General features: G+C 37.1%; 1 protein-coding gene across 2 annotated transcripts in view; it reads right to left on the reverse strand.

Annotated features, from left to right (window-relative positions):
* Nucleotides 1-15570: 15570 nt before the first annotated feature.
* RunxB (RUNX family transcription factor Runt related B) overlaps nt 15571-25057 on the reverse strand; it is a 162201-nt gene continuing 152714 nt past the window's right edge. Inside the window, exons 5-7 of one of the 2 annotated variants that reach the window (XM_073973472.1) lie at nt 17002-17193; nt 16418-16708; nt 15571-16354 (exon numbers count right to left, since the gene is read on the reverse strand). In XM_073973472.1, coding sequence (XP_073829573.1) covers nt 15864-16354; nt 16418-16708; nt 17002-17193 — 974 coding nt within the window. In that variant the 3' untranslated portion in view covers nt 15571-15863. Of the gene's footprint in view, nt 16709-17001; nt 17194-25057 lie in introns of both variants that reach the window. The other variant, XM_073973471.1, reaches the window with a different exon arrangement.

Here is a 25057-nt window from a genome sequence, read left to right on the forward strand (position 1 = left end):
ATTTTTTAAAAATATTTTTCATAAACGTGGATTTAAAAAAAAAAAAGATATTTTATAAACTCCCCCTAGGGGGAGCTTGTAACCCCTATAGGGCGCGTCCCCAGGTGGCGGATAGGGGAATGCTTCCCAGATATGGGTGGTAGGACGGAAATCAAATACGTCCCGCGGACCAACAGGTAGCTGCGTCTGTCCATTGGAGCGGCTGAATATGTAGATGGAAAACTTTAAACCCTTCAGAAGGAAACGGGAAACCACTGAAGTAATTTTCCTTGAAAATCATACAAATGAATAACACATCGCAGAATGAATGGCCCTCAGTCTCCGGCGAAAGGAGGGTGCTAAGAATCCCCGGAGGTAAAACAAAACAAAAACTAAATATTGGAACATGGAATGTAAGAAGCCTATATGAAACTGGAAAACTCAACAATGCTGTATGTGAAATGAATAGATTAAACATGGACATACTTGGAGTCAGCGAAACTTGGTGGACAGACTCTGGTGATTTTAGATTTGAAAACACAAAAGTATACCAGTATATACGTGGGTATTATAATGAAGAATCATATAGCTAATTGCGAAGCTGGATATGTCCCAATGTCTGAAAGAACAATGTTGGTAAAAATAAATGGAAAACCAATAAACATGAATATAATTCAAGTCTATGCGCCCACATGTGATGGAAGTTCAGATGAAGTTGAACAATTTTACGACGAAATAGGAAAACTTTTGAAAATGACAAAACCCCACGAAGTAACCATCATACAGGGTGATTTCAATGCCAAAGTTGGCAATGAACATGTAACTAGCGTCACAGGAAAGCATGGATTGGGGGAGAGAAACGAAAGGGGAAATAGACTTGTACAGTTCTGCCAAGAACACAACTTTGTAATATCAAATACACTATTTCAACTCCATCCAAGAAGATTATATACATGGAAATCCCCACGGGACCATATAAATAATGTGGTTCGTAATCAAATAGATTATATTCTGATTAACAGACGTTTTAGCTCCTGTATAACAAAATGCTCTACATATCCTGGAGCGGATATACCATCAGATCACAACCTTCTTATGGCAAATGTTCGGACAAAACTGGCAACAATTAGACGTAAAAAGAATGTACCGAAACCCGATATCAATAAATTAAGCAATCCCATAATTAGACGAGCAGTTGCGGATACTATTAACTCCGACCTCAGAATAATCCAGCAAGATGGTATAGAAACGGTATGGAATGATGTTAAGGATATTATCAAAAATACTATGAGAAATACTTTAAAAAAGGATACAGCCCCAAAATATGAAGAGTGGATGACTGATGAAATCAGAGAACTTCGATTAGAACGGAAAAAATTCAAAAACGTAAACTTTGAAAGATATTGGGAAGTCAATAAAGAAATAAGAATCGCAACGCGCATCGCTAAAAATGAACAAATCAAACGTAAATGTGAAGAAATTGAAGCCCTGCAAACACTCCACGACGACTTTAATTTGCACAAAAAGCTGAAAGAAACAGCCGGAATATACAGAAGAAAACCGCCAAATATACTCTTTGACGATAACAACCAACCCGTTTTTGAAATCTCAAAACAAAAGCAAGTATGGAAGGAATACATATCAAAATTGTTTACAGATCAGAACAGATCAGACTATAATCGCAATGAAAATTCCCTTGAAAGCGAAAATCCTATTGCCAAAGAAGAAGTCGTCTATGCAATAAAAACCCTGAAGGACAGAAAAGCTGTGGGACCAGACCAAATTCCCGCTGAATTGCTCAAATTAATAGATGAAAATAATATACAACTGTTTTTGAAACTCTTCAACGATATATACGACACAGGACAATATCCACGAGATTGGCTGAAATCCACATTTGTTCCCATACCAAAGAAAGCAAACGCCAGGAATTGCAACGATTATAGAATAATTAGTCTAATGAGTCACGCCTTAAAAATTTTTCTACGTATTATTCACAAAAGAATATACACTAAATGTTTAGCAGCAATGGGAGAAACCCAATTTGGATTTAAGGAGGGAATGGGAACCCGGGAAGCACTGCTTGGTGTTCAAGTGCTCATCCAGAAGTGTCGCGATGTCCAAAAAGACATATGTATTTATTTGTTTCGTGGACTACGAAAAGGCATTTGACACAGTTCGACACGACAAACTGGTTGAAATTTTAACATCAATAGGTATTGAACCCAAAGAACTAAGATGCATAAAAAATCTTTACTGGAACCAGACAGCATCAGTAGAAGTATCCGGTGAAACATCCGATGAAATAACAATATCCAAAGGTGTTCGACAGGGGTGTATACTCTCACCATTATTATTTAATATATATGCGGAACAGATTTTTCGAGAGTGTGTAGAAGGAAAGAGGATTGGAATAAAAATACATGGGCAATTCATTAACAATATACGATACGCTGATGACACCATGATAGTAGCGAGCTCTTTAGGTGGCCTCCAAAATCTCCTTAATTCTCTCAACGAAACAAGTAATTCGTACGGATTACATATTAATCTCAATAAGACAAAATTTATGATCATTAGTAAAAGTAACAATGTTTACGACTCCTCACTAAAAATCAGTGAATCAGAAATAGAGAGAGTAAAATCGTATAAATACTTGGTAGTGCAATTAAATGAGCAATGGGAGTCTTCTAAAGAAATAAGATGTCGGATAGAAATGGCGAGAGAAGCGTTTCTCAAGTACAGAAAAGTACTAAACAGCCACGACATCAATATTGAACTTAAAAAACGGTTTATCAAATGCTATGTATGGTCAGTTCTATTATACGGTGCTGAAACATGGACTGTAAAATCAGCAGACGAGAAGAAACTGGAAGCTTTTAAAATGTGGACATACCGACGTGTGCTCAAAATTCCATGGACCGATCGAGTGTCAAATACCGAAGTCTTAAGAAGAATTAATGAACAACGACAGTTAATGAAAACCATCAAAACCCGAAAAATTTCTTATTTGGGACATTTGATGAGGAACAATAAATATAAGATACTGTAGATAATTCTCAAATCCCAAGTTGAAGGAAGACGTTGTAGAGGTCGAAGAGAACTGTCCTGGATAAAAAATATTCAAGACTGGACCGGATACCGTGATGAACTCAGTCTTCTTACAGCAGCTAAAAACAGACAACTATCGCTTTCCACATAAAATAAATATTTCCAATAAGAATGTAACAAAATGTATGATCGCTTCCCAGCAAAATGTTCGATGCCAAAGATGACATTCAATCATGGGTGCAAGTGATCTAGCATGTCATCTTTTTAGCATCTTCATCGATGAATTTTATATGAGCGTGGACCCCAAAAGATGACGTTCTTTTCTGGATCCTAAGCATGTCATTTTAACCAATGCGTTGACATGTCATTTCCACCAATGCTTTGGCATGTCATTTCCACCAATGATTTGACATGTCATTTTCACCAATGCTTTGACACGTCATTTTCACCCATGCTTTGACATGTCATTTTAACCAATGCTTTGGCATGTCATATTCACCAACCCCTTGGCATGAAATTTTCATGTCTTGTTTGGAAAATGGAAATGCTGTATTGAAATATGGTTTTCATGAAAAACAAAACTCTTTATTAATTCAAACGAATTCATGAAATAGCCACAATTAATTTATCAGTTTAGTTTTTCAAAAGTTTACATCCAAAATTGCAATGTAATCACCACCGCTGCAACGCAAAAGATTACTTCCTCCGTTCTCCGCAACTGATAGTCTTTCATCTTAAAAAAGTTTTTTTCAATTATCTTCCCATCACCAGTTCAGATTTCAACATGGACTCCAAATGCACTCCTTTAAGTATTTTTATTTCGTAAATTACTTTTATTTTATAATTTTGTTATTTTATAACAACATTTTGGTAATTATACTCTTTTGTTTAGTGACGGAAATATGTAGGGATCTACAACCCGGCTTGCTTTAGGGATCTCTAAGAACAAAATGTAACGAACGGGGAGGAGAGACTTTTTATGGAAAATACCATTTATGCTTAATTAATTTATTTTTAATTGTTTCTTTCCAAAAGTAGTTTCTTCTTTATTTTCAGATTCTTGTTCCTTTTCGTTTCGGACTTTTTTTTTCAAATTCCAAGAAGCGAGATTTGATTGATTTCATTCTATGTCAGATTTAGAACAGACAAGGGAACTTTTAAAATAGCAATGTGTGCAGTCCGATTCTATTTTTAGCTCGATGTTTGGGACTTCATATAATACCAATTGTTTAGAAGTTTTAGTTGTTTGATATGCAGGAAATGTAAGACAACATCACGACGACAGTTCTAACAACTTTGGTCTGTTCCAGAAACTGCAAGAATCTACTTATTTTTAGTACGATAACAATTTTTCCTTTGTGTTATCGAAAAAAATAGTAAAAATTAGTAGATTTTTGCAGTACTGGAACATACCAAAATGAAAATAAACAGGTGTGAAAATAAAAACGCAAACATCATCTCTATTGGATCGATGGAATGGGTACAAATGCTGATGAAAAGATCGGATCTTTCACGACTTCCTTTGCATTGGTTCAAATCCTAATGAAAAGATCGGATCTTTCACGACTTCCTTTGAACCAATGCAAAAGATGACATGAAATCACGTCATCGCAAAGAATCCCTTCCGTCAAATTTTGCTGGGTTAACATCCGAACAACGGATATGCAAATAAAGAGGAAGATAAACGCGTTAAAAAAATCATAAACGTAGATTTTTAAAAAAAAAATATATATACATACACGATTTTTTTAAAAATAATTTTTCATAAAAGTTGAATTTAAAAAAATATATATTTTTAATAAACGTGGAGTTTACAATATTTGTGTTTAATTGTATACCCACTGTGCTTAACCTTACATACATTCACCATTTCTATACATCAAAGTATCCCCAAACAGGATATTAAAGATTTTCGGTACAATGACTGACTGGCTAACCCAGGCATCAGCATAGAAAATATTCATTATGGCGTCAAAGACACCTTCATCTACTTTACGGCTGGCGATGGTGTGGTTAGTTCTTTGGGGTTTGTTGAGTGTGGCATTGTGTTGGGAATTGAGTGGAATGGTGATTATTTAATTGGCTCTTACATGGCTGGTTTATAAACAGCTGCTTCTTCTTTTATCAAGCAACTACCTAAGATTATGACAAACTTTGTTGTTGCTTTTACAAAGTCCATTAAAAGAGTCTTATTGCTGGTGACATTGTTGGTCGTGACGTATTATGACGACGATGCTTGTGGTGTTATGTGGAGAACATTTTTTGTGTTATTTTTTTGGTCTGTTGATGATAAAAAGTCAATCAACCTCAGGTTGCCGTCTTTATTATAAGGTCAAAAGAACTTTATATCAGCTTCTTTTCATAGAAATGTTTGCGATAAATAAAATTGTTTGATGAGTCTTGTGAAATTTTATTTGGCAATATTCAAGAATTTTCTACGATTTGAGTAATTGACTTTCAAATTTGTTATTGATTTGTATTTTTATGTAGTTTGCAGAATCTTTATGTTATTATTTAACTCAGGCATATATATGCCCCATCTAATATCTCACCTATACTCGATTTCTTAATTTTAATCTTTGTCAAGCTTAAGATAATTCTTACTTTTTTTAAATACATATTTTCTATCTCTTATTCTGTTTTTGTTTAGACGCAAAAATACTTTGTTGTCAAGGATATTTGGTGCTTTATCTTTAACTGCTTGGACACAAATGCAATTGTTACACGTGATATGAAGCATGACGTAGATATTGCAATTGTTGTTTTTGCACTTAAAAAAAGTAAAAATAACTCTATGAAACTAATATTATCAACAACCATCTGATTCCTCAATAATCTCACGGGGGTGGTTTCTTCGAAAACAGATTGACAGGAAAGAAATAAATAAATACAAGGTTTTGGTCATCTGCTGCCAACCGAACATACTTAAATATGTCGGTGTTCACTTGGTTTTTCTAATTTTGAAGCTTGGTTCGTATAGCTTGGATCATGGTTTTGTTATTGTAGCTTTCTGGATTCGATAATTATGTTCTTGTCTACAGTCCACCGTTAGAGTATCTTAGATGTATAAATGATACATATATTCCCCAGTGGGTATTCGCCATTTTATAAGTCGTGAAGAGCGATAGGAATGCTCAAAGGCTATATACCTATTATTATCTTTTTCGGAACGCAGATGATTCCAGATGACTTAAATGGATATTACGATTTAATTTGACCTGAAGAAGATAATGCTGGCATTGCAGAACGATTAGTTGATGCTACAATTCACCCGATTGACATTATGTATGTAACCCGGAATGGCAAGATGTCAAATGGTAATTTTTCTCGGGTCGGTTCACTAATCCATGACCGTCTATCTCACCAAACCGCCCGTTTTCGTTTCCTTATCGGTCTATTTATTGAAATAAATTGTCAATAACTTTTAATATTAGAGAATATTTTCGGTATGTTAGCGACGAAAATAAATCTATCGGTAGGACTTACCGATAGCAAAAGTGTTGCTAAAATTCTCAAAGTACTGAAAATAGCGAGCTATCCTTATGTGGGAAACGTCAGATGTCAAATTACAGGTGTTGGCTAAATTGCCTAAAATCGGAAGGTACCAATCACAACTAGTTCTGTTAAAAATTTAAGCTAAAGTCCTCAAGATACCAAAAAATGGAAGGTTTCATTATATGGGGGCTATACGAAAACACGGACCTAAGTTTGTGATCACTGGGAACCTCAAATGTCAAATTACTAAAAAATTAAGCTAAAATCATCAAAATACCCAAAATCCGGGGCTACAAAAAACATAGACCTATGTTGGCAATATTGGGTGTAGAAGTTTTGTGACAACTGGGAACCTCAAATGCTAAATTCAAGATAGTTCGGTCAAAAAATATAGCTAAAAGCCTCAAATTACCGAAAATTGGATGTACCGAATTAGCGGGTTATTCTACGGGGAAAACGGTGTTGTTTGTGTTCGGGTGTGAATGACGTATTCGGTGTTCGGCTGTTTATTCGGTGTTCGGCTGTTTATGATCGGGAAGACGATGTATTCGGTGTTCGGCTGCTGATGGTCGGGAAGACGATGAATTCGGTGTTCGGCTGCAGATGATCGGAAAGATGATGTATTCGGTGTTCGGCAGCAGATGGTCGGGAAGACGATGAATTCGGTGTTAGGCTACAGATGGTCGGGAAGACGATGAATTCGGTGATAGGCTGCAGACGATCGGGAAGACGATGAATTCGGTGTTCGGCTGCAGATGATCGGGAAGACGATGAATTCGGTGTTCGGCTGCAGATGATCAGGAAGACGATGAATTCGGTGATAGGCTGCAGATGATCGGGAAAACGATGAATTCGGTGTTCGGCTCCAGATGATCGGGAAGACGGTGAATTCCGTGTTCGGCTGCAGATGATCGGGAAGACGATGTATTCGGTTTTCGGCTGCAGATGATCGGGAGACGATGGGTTCGGCGTTCGGCTGTTGATGTTCGGGAACACGGCTTCGGGTGTTGATACTCGGGTATCGGTGTTCGGGAAGACGATATGTACTGCGTTTGGATATTGACGCGATAAATTCGTCGCTCGGGTGTCTAGTCTAGGGCTTCGGTCTAGTTTCTACAGTGTACTATTATTACTCAAACAGTGGAACAGATGACCCGAAGGCCCTGTAGAACTGAAAAACCCGAAGGTCCAGTGTCGAATGGAACAGATGACCCGAAGGCCCTGTAGAACTGAAAAACTCGAAGGTCCAGTGCCGAATGGAACAGATTACCCGAAGGCCCTGTAGAACTGAAAAACCCAAAGGTCCAGTGCCGAATGGAACAGATGACCCGAAGGCCCTCTAGAACTGAAAAATCCGAAGGTCCAGTGCAATTTATTAGCTACCACAAATTAATGGGTAGCTTTACCAACTCGGTAACATCAAGGTGGACGTTGGCGGATTTAGAACAACCTTTAGTTCCAAACCGTGTAGCTAACTCCCTGCAGTAGCCAGCTCGCCATCAGCAACCAACTCTGAAATATATGAGTGACTCGAGGCATGAAGTGAATGGGAATTATTCGCCCTAAGCACTGACTACGATGGTTGCAAAAGTACACTGGAGTTAAATTTACCAGTGTGTGGCCTGTTATACATACCACTTGTGTCAGGTAGAGCAAATGTATGGTGGAGTGTTGTCAAAGCGCTGTTTACCCATGCCTGTAAGGGGTTTCTTGGTAGTAGTTGTTGTGTTATGTACGTGCTCATATTGTCACGTTACACCGATAGGGCCCACTTTTGAATATTAACTTAGTTTGAACTAAGTTTGCTTACCATTTTAACGAATATTTACGAACTTTTGTGGGGGAGGTACCGGAAGGAGTGGACCACCATCTCCGAATTTCATCTAATATTGAATGAAATATTACCATATGCAAAGTGTGCACCAACGCAGTATTCGGTTCGGGAGTTGTAGAGCGCACCAGCCACTACACTGCTGGTCGTATGGGTTTTTTGCAGTTTAAGGGTCATTTTCTCAAGAAGTTAGGCCTTGTCACTGCAACATGCCGCAAGAGAAATCAAAACGATTCGAGAGGAGATTCTAAGCTGCACTTTTCCGAAATTTGGTGTGGGAGGAATCCGAAGGAGTTGACATACATATATAGTCCATAATCTAATCGTATCTATGCGTCGTAGAAATATTACGATGTCTATCTTCTTCTTTATTTGCCATTCCGTATTCGGGTTTTAGCGATCATACAATTACATAATGATAATTTGGTATATTTAACAAATCAGTTTATTAATTTATATATAAGTTTCTGTTTTTGGCGGCATTCAGAAGAGTTCTTTCATTATGGTGTCCAGTCCAGTCTTGAATGTTTTTGAGCCATGATGTTTCCCGTCGCCCTCTCGGTCTTCTCCCATCGATTTTTGTTTGGATAATTGTTTGCAGAAGCTTATATTTTTCATGCCTCATAATGTGACCAAGATATGCGGTTTTTTGTGTTTTTATAATTTTTATTAATTGGCGTTCGACTTGCATGCGTTCTAGCACTTCGTCGTTTGTAATGCGCTCGGTCCATGGGATCTTTAAAACTCGACGATATATCCATATTTCAAACGAGTTCAGTCTTTTTTCATCTACAGCTTTCAAAGTCCATGTTTCCGCAGAGTACAATAAAACGGACCATATGTAACATTTTACAAATCGTATTTTTGTAGTAAGACTTATGTCGTGGCTAAGTAAAACTTTGTTATGTTTGAAAAAATTGCTTCTTGCCATTTCTATTCGGCATTTAATTTCTCTTGATATGTCTCATTTATCGTTGATTTGAATTCCGAGGTGTTTGTAGGTTGTCACTCGCTCTATTTCATCGTTATTTATCTTTAGTGGCGTATTATTGTCGGAATGATTCCTGCTTACTACCATATATTTTGTTTTCTTAACGTTGATTTTTAATCCGTATATTTCGCTATTTTGTGTTACTGCGTCTATTAATTTTTGTAGTCCAGCTATGCTGCTTGCTACTAATACGGTGTCATCGGCATAGCGTATGTTATTTATTAAGGTGTCGTTTAGTTGGATACCAATATTCTTTCCACGTACAGATTCTTCGAATATTTTCTCGGAATATATGTTAAATAAAAGAGGGGACAATATGCACCCTTGTCTTACGCCTCTTGAAATTGGAACATCGTCAGTTAATTCATTATCTACTTGAATGTTTGCTATCTGTTTCCAGTATAGGTTTTTAATGCAGTTTATGTCACTGTCTTCCAATCCGATTGAAAGTAGGATCTCTATCAATTTATCATGATTTACCGTATCGAACGCTTTTTCGTAGTCTACGAAACATAAAAATACACCTTTTTGTACCTCTCGACAATTTTGTATTAATACTTGTACAGCTAGTAACGCTTCTCGTGTCCCCATGCCTTCCTTGAATCCAAATTGTGTTTGTCCCATGTGTGCTTCGCAGATCGGATAGATTCGTCTATGTATTATTTTCAAAAATATTTTAAGAGCGTGGCTCATTAGACTTATTAGTCTATAGTCGCTGCAGGTCTATAGACTAATGTCTATAGTATTGACCAAATCGGTTACTGCATTCGAAAGTTATCGTGCGCACCATTTCAGAGAAAAGTTTTTAACTTTTGTGTGGGAGGTACCCAAAGGAGTAGACCCATAAGGCCCATCTTAGTATTTGATTTAACTTTGGGCAAAATATTACGATTGTCAAATTTTGAATCGAAGTGGTTTATCCGTTCGATTGTTACCTCGCTCTCCATCACAACACATGGTGACATAGCGGGTTTTTACAGCTTTCATACCATTTTCTCTGGAAATATGACCTTGCCCTTGAAGAAACTTTCCCCGTCGTAATGGGGGCAGTGAATGCAAGTTGCAACAACAAAAATCAAAAGATTAGGGAGGAGGTCTTAAACTACACTTTTCCGAAGTTGTATGTAGGAAGCACACGAAGGAGTGAACCGATATAGTCCATATTCGAACTTTACTTATGTCTGGTAGAGAGAGTCGAGAGTTATGGTGCCCATTATTTTTGCGAAAAAAATTCAACTTTCGCGAGAGAGGTACTGATCTACCTTCGAGCTCAAACTAAGTTTGGATAAAATATTACTATACCCAAAATTTGGTATCGTGCACACCGGCCATACAGACAGACGGACAGGGCTTAATCGACTCCAAATTAGCTGAAACGAATTTCGTTCAAACATAACTGGGTCTAAAGCCGTTATTTCGATGAGGCACATTTTTGGTTGTATCAAAGTGTAGATAACCTAGTTAGCCTAAAGGCTGAGGGTATAATTACCCCATTCTTCACATTTTAGTAATAACAAGTAAAAAATAAGTCAGCTTTGCCGAAAGAGATATACCCTTAGCTTGTCTGAAATGAGACACATTTTCCCCAAAAAGACTTTTGTATTATGGAGGTTTTGACAATTTTGAGCAAATGATATTGGCGACAAAAATATGGAATTATATTAAAGCTAAAAAGTTTTGCGGGCGAGGCACCTAATAAATAGTCAATTTTGGAAGTGGGTTTTTTGGGAGATATTCCTTTCGATATACATATATCGCGCACACCAGTCATTTCAATTAGTCACCATATAATTTAGTCCTTTGTACTATTATATCAGAAAACATGGACTTGCCCACGAAAAATATATTATCGCTGTAAACAGGGACACTATGAGTACCTTCGGTAAAAATTTCCAAAGGATCCTTGAACAGTTTGTTAATGACACTTAAGCAAAGATGATGAACATTTGTGTGGTTGGTACCCCAAGCAGTGGATCGATAGGGCCCACTTTTGAACATAAAATATGTTTGGACACAATATTTCAAGATCCAAAATTTGGACCAACTCGAATGATTCGTTTATGGGATATCGCGCGTACCGTTATAGGGAATATTTTCCAACTTTTGTGGGGAAGATACCGGAAGAAGTGGACCTATAAGCATCACCATCGAAATTTCTAGATCCAAAGTTTGGACCAAATCGGTTGATTCGTTTATGGGATATCACGCGTACCGTTATAGGGAATATTTTCCAACTTTTGTGGGGAAGATACCGGGAGAAGTGAACCTATAAGCATCACCATCGAAATTTGTCTAATATTCGAAGCAATATTACGATATGCAAAGTGTGGACCAACGCAGTATACAGGGTTTTTACAGCTTTCGAGTCATTTTCTCAAGAAGTACGGAGTTTCCACTCAAAAAAGCTTGTATCATTGTAATAGGGGAACGATATGTGTGTGGGAGGTACCCGAAGGAGTGGACCGATATAGTCATTATTTCAACTTGATCTATGTCTCGTAGAAATCGGCAAATCGGTTACTGCCTTCGAGAGTTATTGTGTGCACCTTTTTAGCTTTTTCACTTTAAGACCTGCTCTCGAATCACTTTGATTTTTGTTGAAGCAACTTGCATTTGCTGCCTCAATTACGAAAGTAAAAGTTTTTTACTTCTTGAGAAAACAGCCCGAAAGTTAAAAAAACGCCTATGGCTGGAGAGTTCGAACCGAATACTGCGTTCGTCCACACTTCGGATATTATAATATTTCTTCGAATATTAGATGAAATTCGAAGGTGGTGCTTATGGAGTGGACCTATACCTCCGGTACCTCCTCCACAATTGTTCGAAATTCGCTAAAATGGTATCTATCTATCGATATCTCCGCAAACTTTTGAGCTTTACTCCTATCCGTACTTTTGGCGGTTCATGCGCCCAAAATGTTGAAAACCCCCCTAATACATAGGTTTTGTTTTTGGGAAAAAATTATTTCAATCCACACAGGCTGAGGGTATATCTCTGTCGGCAAAGCCGACTGATACTTTTTTACTTGTTTGTCCAAACTTACTTTAAGTTCGAAGATGGGTTATATCCGACCTCTCCTTCCGATACCTCCCTCACAAAAGTTGGAAAATGTTAGAAAAATTTGTGCGCACGATCACTTTTGAACGGAGTATCCGAGTTGATGCATACTTTGCACATAGTAAAATTTCTACCAGACTTAGATAAGGTTCCAATATGGAGTCCTCCTTCCTTCTGGTACCTCCCACACAAAATTTCGGAAAATTACGCAAGAAAAACTACCAAATTTGAGTGTGCTTTTCAAATTTGTTTTTTGTTTTAAAGCAAAAGCAAAGGAAATAATATTTGCAAAACTAAGGTTTGGGTATCAGCCCAATGGCAAAGTATTGCTCACTCCATGCAAACAGCCGCAAAATCCATACATGGATACCAGAGACTTCCACCAAGGAATCCATGGTATGATCAGGAGTGTCGTGCTGCTACCAAAGAGAAAAATGCGGCATATAGGGCTACCTTACAATCCTTAGCAACGCGTAGCGCACGAGGGAGATATCGGGAGAAAACGAGAGAGGAGAAACGTCTATTCCGTAGGAAAAAGAGAGAGATGGAAAAGCGGGAGTGTGAATAAATTGAGATTTACAGAATCAGAATGAAATCTGAAAATTCTACCAAAGAGTCAAGCATCAAACTGATGGCTTTGGTCAGGCACATCCTCCTGTAGAGACCAGCGAGGCAATTTGGTAACTGATACAGATAGTGTGCTCAGGATATGGAAAGAACATTTTTCATAACTGTTGGTATCCAATAGCAGCGAAGACGACGAAGATACCACAGACCCAATCCCAGAAGATGGTATTGAATGTATACCGCCCAGCCAAGATGAGGTGAAGACAGCAATAAATCGGCTTAAGAATAATAAGGCAGCAGAAGCCGATGGCTTACCAGCCGAGCTGTTCAAAACCGGACCCGACACGCTGACAAGGTGTATTCATCAGCTAGTTAGCACCATTTGGCAGGAAGAACGAGTACCCGACGATTGGACCCTGAGTATTCTGTGCCCCGTCCACAAGAAGGGATATAAGACTGTATGCTCTAACTATAGGGGCATTAGTCTACTCCCTATTGCCTACAAGATCGTGTCAGGGATATTGTGCGAACGACTAAAGCCTATGGTCAACGAAATAATTGGACCATACAAATGTGGCTTTAGACCTGGCAAGTCCACCATTGACCATATATTTACCCTGCGGCAAATCCTGGAGAAGACCCAAGAGATGCAGATCGACACCTACCACCTTTTTGTCGATTATAAAGCTGCCTTCGACAGCCCGCTGCGTTCAAAGGTCTGAATTTGGTAGCCATGTCTGAATTTGGTATCCACGCAAAGCTTATCCGTCTTTGTAAAATGACTTTTACTGACACAAGGTCCTCAGTTAAAATAGGAAAGAACCTCTCCGAAGAGTTTTGTACCAAAAGAGGTTTCCGACAAGGAGACAGCCTTTCGTGTGATCTCTTCAACATTCTGCTGGAAAAGGTTATACGAGAGGCAAACGTCAAAGGAAGTGGCACAATCTACACCAATAGCCATATGTTACTTGCTTATGCTGATGATACATCATGACACCATAGCACGATCAGTAAAAGAAGTAACTGATGCTTTTATGAAGGTCGAAGGAGAATCTGCTAAAGTGGGTCTGGCGGTAAACGGTGAGAAGACCAAGTTGATGGTGTCGACGCGCAATGCGTCCATTGAGCTCGGACTAACTGTGGAAGTTGGTTCCTATAATTTTGAGGTAGTAAAAGACTTCGTCTACCTCGGCACCTCCGTAAACACAACAAACGACATCAGTTGTAAAATAAAAAGAAGAATTGTATTGGCCAACAGATGCTACTTTGGTTTAAGTAAGCAGCTTAAAAACAAAGCCACATCTCGTCAAACAAAAATAACGCTCCACAAAACACTGATACTACCCGTGCTGATGTATGGCTCCGAAGCCTGGGTACTTGCGCAAGCAGACATGGCAGTGCTTGGTGTGTTTGAGAGAAAAATTCTTCGAAAGATCTACGGACCAATCTGCGTTGACGGTGAATATCGACGTCGCATGAACCACGAGCTGTATCTGCTATACATCAATATTGTTAAACGTATCGAGATGCAGCGATTGCGTTGTCTAGGCCATATAATAAGAATGAGCGAAGATGAACCCGCAAAAAAGGCGTATAAATACATGCCACATTTCGGTGCACGCAGAATTGGCAGGCCAAGGAATAGATGGCGCAAACAAGTGGATGAAGAGATGAAAAGGCGCGGTATTCCAGAGTGCGAAGCAACAAATGGAGAGAATTGGAGATATTTTCTTAGTTCGGCCTATGGAACAAATGTTCTGTAATGGGCCAGCTAAGTAAGAAAAGTAAGTAAGTAATATTCACAGGCTGCACACAATGCAAATGGGGTCGTTAACATTGTAAAAATATCTACTTTAAATGTGTTTCCTATATAACCAGACCAGACCCAGTTAAAAAAGACATACGGTCTATGACCATTATGATAGACACATCTGGCCATGTCCATGCTATAATATCCTCCCAACATGGTTAGTGTAGTGTTTAGAAAATAGTGCCTTCCATAAAAAATCGCAAAATATATTTTTAATTTTTAAATATTTTTATTTAAAGTGTATAACTGTATTTTATGTTTTGTTAACAGAACTTATAGGTTAACATTCATGTTATATAGCTACCATAATACTAAATTATTCTTATGATATATTTTGAATATGTACAGAGATATTATTAATTTGTTATTATTATTTTATTATTTAAGTTTAAGTTTATGCTACTGCATAAAATCCTAGAATTTTTCTTATATGCTAAAAATTTTTTAAAATGTACACTTGTGTTTATTAATTTTAAAACTATTTATTATATTAAATAAAAAATCAATTTTTACAATTAATTTGCATATATATAATTATATATAATAATTATGCATTTAATTGTTTTTATTATTTTTTTTTTTGATTTTTCACTGTCATTAAAAAGAAATTCATTGTTATTAAAATTACGAAATTTTAATTTTTGAAAATTAGTAGAAATGCCTACATATGTAAATTTTAGTTTTTTATTTATTTTTTAATTTTTGGTTTAAATTCGATATGTTCATTTTTTATATATAAATCTCGTATATTCTTTATTTTGTATATGTATGTGGTGTGGAGATAAAAATTACAAAATGAGACTATACAATTGCTATTGTGGTATACATACAGAAGAATTATAATCTAAAGATTTGTTTATAAATTTTCTATTTTTTTTATTAAATTTAAGATATGGAATTCATTCAGTTTCTGTTCACAACAAACTTGTTTTTATTTTCTATCATCCGTTTGCAATTTGCCTTTACCCTTTAAACTACAGCAGATTTTGTTCACTGTCTGCCGGTGTTTTGATTTCATGTGCCATATTATCGCCCTTACCCAAACTTAAGCCCAAAGCCTGGCCAATGGCTTTGCGCAGTTGCTAGTAAGGCCGCCAAACATCGGAAGCTTTTGGTGTACGGCAGCGTATGGGCCCGTAAGAACTACTTGCCGAACGTGAGGTATTGCTGACATCATCCAAGTCAATTGTTTCCACGGGCGATGGAGATCTTTGGCTTGAGGTAACAGGAGGAGGAGTGTTGCTGTGGGAATGTTTGCCTTGATCCGTTATATCGGAGCCGGTGTGTGAGACTAGAGTAACACATCTCTTTATTAAATTGACACCATGTGATGATTCTGCATTTCCCGGTAGATTGGCTACAGGTGTTGCCGCTGCTGCTTCGACACCACTGTTTAGAATTGACTGCCCCTGGGCGGGTGTGTTGTTACGAAACCATGGAAATTCGTTGTAGTTGCCATATAATTGGGTATACAACCATTGACTTGGTTGGGGCAGTAGTGGATTTTGCAAAAACAATTGGGCCGCCAGCGCTGGATTGAAGCTATGCGGAGGTGTAAAATTTGACGCGAAGCCTGTAAATAATTCAGTTTTTCTTAAGGCTGGGTTACGTTGTATCAGTGAGGTAAAGGCTCCACCATTGCTACCGTTTTGCGTTAGGGGTGGTGAAGTACTGCGCTGTTCATCATCTTCGTGGATGGAAGATGATTTCCTGGGAGATCCTGTCACTGATATACTATCACTTTCAAAACCTGCATCAATGTTGTTATCATTATCACTGGTTGTGGTAGTCAAAGGCGGGGATGTGGTTAGGGAATGATGGGCCGCCAGCCCAGCATTGGTTGTTGTTGGTGAACCTTCAGGGCTGGTTGTACTGTGGGCGGCACCAATTGCCGATGACTGGGAGAGTTGCGACAAGTGGTGGGGATCTGAAAGAAAAAAATATTTTTTAATATTTGTTGATTCTGCAGAGGTGGTTCTGTGGTTTCAATCATTGACAATTTTTTTGAATGTGAAAATAAGATTGGAATTTTCCGATTTTTCGAACTATTGTCCACGAATAATTGATTTGTCTCTTTTCACGGTGCTCTTGAAGCATCTTTAAATGGAAGATGCTTACGCCTGGGAAATTTTGCGGATTCTAAAACTAACAAAAATTTCCCAGGTGTAAGCACCTTCCATTTAAAGTTGCTTCAAGAGCACCGCGTTCTTCATTACTTACCTCCAATTCTATTTAAACCCTGACGATCCAAGCCGCCAACATGTCCCGGAAATGCTGCAGGTTGATGATGGAAAAATGGTGTACCATGGGGGAATCCAGGCCGGCCCAATGCTGCTGCATGACCTGCGCCCAACGTTCGCCAGTCGGGGGCATGTAAATGTGAATGCATACCCACCAAATGATGAGCAAAACCTGCAACAAAAATTTAAACAAAAACAACAACATTATAAACAAATATTCAATATTTTAAATCATAAAACCAAAAAACAAAACACCAAATGGCTATTCCACAAACTCCACAAAAAGCCTAAGAGAAAAAAAAACTCAGCCACATTAAGGCCAAATATTGGCCGCTCATTTTTGGTTTGCTGCTTACCGCCGGCAAATGACCACACATAAGCAACAAAATACTTAGCAGCAACAACTTAAAAGTTTACCACATGGGCTAGTCTCTTATATACTACCATCGAGAATATATTCTTTGCCTGTATTGCAGACAGCCTCAACCCCAACCAGCCACCAGACGTAAGCCTTTGTCTTAGGTTGCCAAACTCATTAGGGGTTTTGCCTTTTTCCTACAACAAAAAAATGAAATAAGAACACACCCTTGTTTGGAGAACTAAAAAACAAGACAATCCCTCCCTGTTTGGTAGGCTCTTCGACCCAACCTCTTCTAAAATGTTACAAATGTTTCAAAAAAAAACAACACATTTTTTGGGAAACAAAAAAGGTATACAGGCAACACCCGCATACAAGCTCATAGCAGCATCGTTCATTCATGTATTTTGTTACTCTAAAATACCAAATTCACATCGGACCACATACATATATGCCAAGACTCACTCACACCATTCCTTTGCAGCTCAGGAGGACAACACACTTTGACTGAGACACATATTCCTGTGCAAATGTATTAGTTTAGCTTCTCGTAGCTTTTATGTATTGGTAAATAGTTTTGCATGTATGCAAGCAAGTCTTTGATTTTTTTGTTTGTAGCCAGTCATCCGACCAAGCAACCAACCATTTTCGGTTTACACCAAAAGACGCCATTATTTGGTTGTATATGACCGCCACACACTCAGCCAGGCAATCACTAGTTTTTGGTTTAACCCAAAATTTTGTTGTTATTGCATTCTATTGCTCACTTTCTTTTCTTCTTCTTCTTCTCTACATTTTTCATTTTAAAAATTAGTAAGTATCTTTTCGTTCGGAAGAAATTGCTTCTTCCAATTGAGGTTATGTATGAGACCGTAACGTAACATTGAAGATGCAATGAGAGGAGCAGTTTTAAAAAATTTGTTATTTATTGTTATTTATTTACTAAGGTGGCTTCTACAATCTCAATGATAGTGCCTTGCAAGCGGAGATTATAGTTACTTGGGACATAGCCCTGAGAGTTAGAGGACTTGCAAATAGTTTTCTCAAGGAACTAATATAATGAACAATAAACAGGAAAACAATTACCTGATAATGAACTGATCAAATAGCTCGGGTGGGCCTCATTGAATCTATCTATCAATCAATGCCAAATTGAGTAAGATTTGAAGAATTGAGACACAGATGGAAACTAGAATCTCTCTCTCTCTCTCTCTCTCTCTCTCTCTCTCGAGAAAAGTTTGAAATGATAATCACTATAAGTATGAGTACCGAGTCGAGCCACGTTTGGTTAGAATCAGTCTCGAGGGATAGTTTTCAATACCTCTCAATTTATTAAATATTTGAAAGTGTTCAACACTTTCCAGATGCAGATCTAAAAAATCAAAAAATGTTAGAGCTACATATAATAGAGAAGACAAGGTCTACCTCGAGTCAAATATTCCGAAAACAGGCCTTAAACTGAATTTGGGGATGTAGCAGAAATTGATGACGGCTATAGTAGTTTCGAGAATTTGTTTACATTTCTTCAGGTACAATTCCCAAATAGTAAAAATAAAAAGAATTTCGTATATGAAAAACACGTTTTGGAAGCTAGCAGCGCACAGTGGTCCTGGTCATTCTGTAACTTTTGAATGGATAGAAATACTTTCATGATTCTAATAAAGAATGGTCAAATTCGGTCTAGTAGGTGTAAAGGCATTCATGGTCAAAGAAAAAACTTTTGAGATTTGTTTCATATTTTTCATCAAAATATGAGTGTTTTTGTGTTTTTTATTAAAAATTTTCAAAATCTAATAAATATGCTATATAAATACAAAAAAATTTAAACATTTTGTTTTTCAAAAATTCTGAAAAAAAAATAATTTTTTTTATATTTAAAATTTGTTCAAAAATTAAAAAAAATGCTCCGTGGGTTTTCACAAAACTCAAAAACTTAAAAAATTCGATTTGTGTAAAAAAACTCTAATTAATATGGGAAAACACACGTTTTTACCCAAGAAATTTCAATAAATTGAAAAAAGTGTTAAACGGATGGTACGGGACGGGTACAAAAGTATATGTATATGGGCTGAAAGAGGACACTCCCTAAAAGTTCTACTCTACTTAATTTGGAATTTCAATTAAAATTAGTACTTGATGAAAAATAAAATAACTCTATACATATAAACGCTACGGTATAATAATAAAACGTTTCTTAAAGTAACAAATTTACCTACATAACAAAAACAAAGAACACAGAAATTATCAAAAATTACGTATTTCCAAAATTGGGAAAAAATTGTCGTCTTTAGGAGCATGCCACGCCCACATCTTATATTTTTACCTTATTTGTTGGTTTCCTTAGTTATAATATGTTTACTATAGAATCCCATATAGAAATTAACAATCGGTGATGACAATAAATTGGGCTTTTGGTCAGGAAAATCGATTATTGAACAACTGTGCAGCGTAAATTTGTAGGGGTTTGAGGGAAAGGTAACATAGAGTGGGCAGAATTATTCCACTGAAGACTCTAGTTATAGTGGCAAAATACCAGTTTGACGGGGTTTACGGATCATTTGGGCCATTTTAAAGAGATGTCTGGAGAATTTAATTATAGCGATGTAACAAAGAGTAGTAAAAACTTTACAAGAGACATTTTGGGGACTATATTTCATGAAGTTTTCGGTTCACAACTACAACCGGCAATTAAAACTTAAAACACGATACGTGAAATGACCTTAAATTGGATTTTTTTAGAGAGGAGGTATCTAAAGGAACTGGATCTAAATCTTTGGGATATCATGTACGGAAATAAATACTAGCCCGTTGTAATCAGAATCGTAAGGATACCTTCGACCAAAAAAAAAAAAATAAATTTCTTTTTTTAAAACTCCTACCCCCTACTTTTTTCATTTGATCCAAAAACCTTATACATGACATTTGATGGCCATCGGTTTACATTAACCCGTGCCACCCGAATGATCTTTGTATCCATAGTAATCTGTATGGGACCAGAACTGTATTTTCACGAAAATTCTCTAAAGGCCCATTCCATGAAAAAACTTTAGAATGTCAATGTTGTGGCTAAAAAACGAACACTGTGCGCCTTAACTAACATTAAATGGAAGCTGCTTACACCTTGGAAGTTTTTGCAGATTCTGAACATAGGTGAGAAATATCAAGATACAAAAAAATCGCCGGAGGGATTTTGAAATAAATCGCGATTTAAGTTCACATTTTTAGGGGTTCTTTAGGTTTTTACGATTTTGCTTGAAAAACGCGAGTCCTATGTAAATGGGCTTAAAAAAATTTTGTAGCTGTGAAAATTCCCCACAAGATCGACCTTTATGTTATTTTCGTTGGTTTTACCGTTTTTGAGAGTTCAAAGTTCAAATTGAGACAATGACTGTATCGCCATTACTGCAATTTCCCAAATTAAACTTATGTATCTTTAAAATGCTACAGCCTAGGAAAAAGTAAATCATTCAATCCTGTAGAGGATTTTCACAGCTTCAACACTTTTTTAGTCCCATTTTGATATGACTTGCGGCTTCCAAGCAAAATCTTGAACACTTAAGATAAAAATGGTAAAACCTACGAAAAACCTAGAGGTCACACTTGTAGAGAATTTTCACAGCTACAACATTTTCTTTAGACTTATTTCGATACGACTTTCGGTTTCCAAGCAAAATCGTGAAAACATAAAATTGTGAATTTTGATCGCGATTTATTTAAAAATCACTCCGGCGATTTTTTCTGTTGATATCCTCAGCATTTATGCTAACGAGGGTATATACACTTTCATACGGGCAAAATGTGCCTCATCGAAATAATGGTTTTATACCCCCAGTTAGTTTGGACAAAATGTGTTTCAGACAATTTGGGGTCGATTGAGCAATGTCTGTCTGTCTGTCGGTCTGTCGGGCTGGCTGGAGCGCACGATAACTTTCGAACGGATCAACCGATTCGGTCCAAAATTAGGCTTTCGTAATATTTTGTCCAAACTTAGTTTAAGTTCGAAGATGGGTTATATCGGTCCACTCCTTCCGGTACCTCCCCCACAAAAGTTCGAAAATGTTCGGAAAATTTGTACGTACGATAACTCTTGAAGTTCGTAACCGATTTGGTCCATACTTTGCAAATCGTGAAATGTCTACCATACTTAGATGAGGTTCCAATATAGACGCAATCGGTCCACTCCTTCGGGTACCTCCCACACAAAATTGCAGATAAGTTCAGTTTAGGACCTGCTCTCGAATCGCTATGATTTTTGTTTTAGCAACTTGTGTTCACTGCCCACCATACGACGGTACAAGTTTCATCAGGGGCAAATCCATACTTCCTGAGAAAATAGCCCCAAAGCTACAAAATAACCCTGTGACACGGTGTGAGGTGGTTGGAGCGCAAGATAACTCTCGAACGGATATGCCGATTGGGTCCAAAATTTGACCTTAGAAATATTTTGTCCAAAAAGTTCGAAGATAAGCCATATCGGTCCACACCTTCAGGTACCTCCCCCACAAAATGTCAAAAATGTTCGAAAAATTTGTTCGTACGGTAACTTTAGAAGGGAGTGGCCGAATTGGTCCATACTTTACGCATCCTAATATATCTACCAGATATAGATCAGGTTCAAATATGGACTATATTTGTCCACTTCATGCAGTACCTCCCAACAAAATTTCGGATAAGTTCACTTTAAGACCTGCTATCGAATCACTTTGATTTGTGTTGAAGCAACTTGCATTCGCTGCCTCAATTACGACGGTAAAAGTTTTTTCAGGGGCAAATCCACACTTCTTGAGAAAACAGCCCGAAGGGTGTAAGAACTCCCTAGAGTACCATATGTAGTGGCTGGAGATCCACTTCCATAATGGTCAATGTCGATCCATTCCTTTAAGTATTTCCTGCGCAAAACTTTTGCTCTTTAATCCTAATCAACATTTTTGTCGGTTCATACGCCCAAAAATTATAAAACTCTCTAAATACATACGTCTTTTTGGAAAAAATTGTTTCAATATACACAGGCTGAGGATATATCTCTGTCGGCCAAGCCGACTGATACTTTTTTACTTGTTTTTTTTTTTATTTTTCATATCTATGAACGTTTCTGTTTCAGAATCCGCGAAATCTTTTCCTGTGAAAGCGGTTTTCATCAAAAGTTAGTTAAAGCGCACTGAGCATGATATTGTTTTATAAGGAGGCGATACAGTGCATGCATTGCATTGTCTCAATTTGAACTTCTATATCTCAAAAACGGTAAAACCAACGAAAATATCATAAAGGTCGATTTTGTGGGGAATTTTCACAGCTACAACATTTTCTGTCGACCCATTTCCATAGGGCTCGCGGTTTCTAAGCAAAATCGTGGAAACTTAAAGAACCCCTAAACATGTGAACTTATATCGCGATTTATTTGAAAATCCCTCCGGAGATGTTTTTTGTTTCTTCATATTTCTCATCTATGAACATTGTAGTTTCAGAATCAGCAAAAACTTCCCAGGTGTAAGCACCTTCCATTTAAATTTGTTTAAGACACACCGTGCGAATCATACAAAATGTTTGAAAATCGGATCGCATTTTGATATAGCTACAATATGAATATTTAAGCGATCTTGCGCCCTATATAGCTATATCAAAATCCGATTTTCAAAAAGTGTTTGTAGGATTCTGTTTTTAGTTTTTTTAATATAAAATTTCATATATAAGGTTTTTTGATCAAATCGAAAAGTAGGAGTTCCAAAAAAAGATATTTTGTTTTTTATTGGGTCGCCCTAGTCTACATCGTGGAACTTGATGTGTGTTTGGAAGAATTTCGAAAGTTTAGGCCAAAGTAGATACTTAATTGGTAGGTTGGTGACGGCAGGGGTTTGTCGAGCTATAGAGTCCTTAGATAAATAAGTATGGACATGCCCATAAAAAATTATGTCTCACCGGGAAAAAAATATAAAACGGTCGAGGACATGTCCTCTAGTTGTGCTTTTCCGAAAATTGGTAATGCTTTGTGTAAGGGATCCCGAAGCAATGATATACATACTTCATATGGAAAAATGTTACAATGTACAAAGTTTTGATAAAATCTGTTACTGCCTTCAAGAGTTATCTCGCAATATTTTAGAGAAAAATTGTGCACTTTTGTGGGTGTATCCTCGAAGGAGTTTACCAATGTGGCCGATCTTCGAACTTGATCTTAGTTTTGACAAAACCTGTGAGAGGTATTGTGCACACCAGACGACCAGGGCTAAAAATACTCCAATTTGTCTGACACGGATTTCGTCTCTTTTTTCTCCATTTCTGTCTCTCTATCTTGAAGAAACTATGTTTGTTCGCTCTGCTTTTTCCCGAAAGCTCTCCCGAATGTTACGAGTCTACTGATTTCAGGAGAGACCTATTTATTAAATACTCGTCTTTTGTGACAGCCCGATTCTCCCAATCGTACCATTACACAGTGGTCGCTGCCATTGGCCAAAATTAAAAATATAAAAGTCTAATTTTTGGTACCAAATGTGTTTACATCTACTCTTAACATGCTCAATTTCTCTAAAATAAATTTGTTATCGATTACTTCTTACTGTACTCTTTGAGAATAGAATCAAAAAAGAGAAAATTTTACAGGTTGGATTTCGAGGTGAATTCAATGCAAAAGTTAGGTGAAAGTAAAATATTAATACCAAACTAAATGAACTCTATATTGACCAAACTTAATTCGAATATTGAAATATAATGTATTAATTTAATTTTTATGTAGTTTTGTGTCTGTTAATTTTTTGAATTCATTATTGAATACGTGTGTTGATTGAACTACTTTTGTAATGTCATTTCTTCAGTATAATTAAATTTCATGTAAAGTTTTAGTTATGTTCCTTTCCCTCAACGAAATATTTTTATAAAATCGGTAGTAGTCTAAAATTTCTTTTTTCAAAATAACAGCTGCATCTTTGGAACTTGTTCCCAAAATACTAAGGATACCTTTCTGGTCATTTTTTCAAATATGCAGGTGATACATTTCAGTTTTTTAAACATATAGAAGAGACATCGGCGGTTCAGTCATATGAAGGATACGTCAAAATGTGGTCCTCAATATAAAATGTGGAAAATTCAGCCATTTTGATTAATTTTGCGGCTAGAACCTTAAAAATACCAAAAATTGGTCCAAAAAAATATCTATACAGTATTTACAACTCCAGCTTCAAGACACACTGAGCCCTGTGTGTCCCATGTGACGTATACATAACTGATCAATATCTACCTACATACGTATACGTCTTAATACAAGATAACTTTAATTTTTCAGTTGAGAATGTTTTAAACATTTTTTGGTTAAATATCCTCCCATCAAATAATTTTACACACTAATTTCTCTATACAATATGGTACAAAATTAAAGTACATTCGAATATGCATTTACCCATGCAAACTATTTATGCTACAGATCCCAGCACACACTCTCACACACGCACACACATAAATGCCAAGATGACAAACACTTGTAGTAGTCAAATTCTAATGGAAGCAACCAGAAGCAACAGCAGCTGTGTAGCAATGGTAGCTGCTAAACATTTTCAGGACAGGAAAAGCAAAAGCAAGAAAGCTTTTTGCGGCGCACCAATGGGACCACGTTATGTCCCTCCAGCTATCATACCACACTCATACATCCACAAAACTTAACCACGCCAGCCAGCCGCATACATCTGCG

The sequence above is a fragment of the Musca autumnalis genome, unplaced genomic scaffold (genome assembly GCF_047663935.1).
Source record: "Musca autumnalis isolate F117 unplaced genomic scaffold, ASM4766393v1 scaffold_3, whole genome shotgun sequence".
NCBI classification, from domain to species: Eukaryota; Metazoa; Arthropoda; class Insecta; order Diptera; family Muscidae; genus Musca; species Musca autumnalis.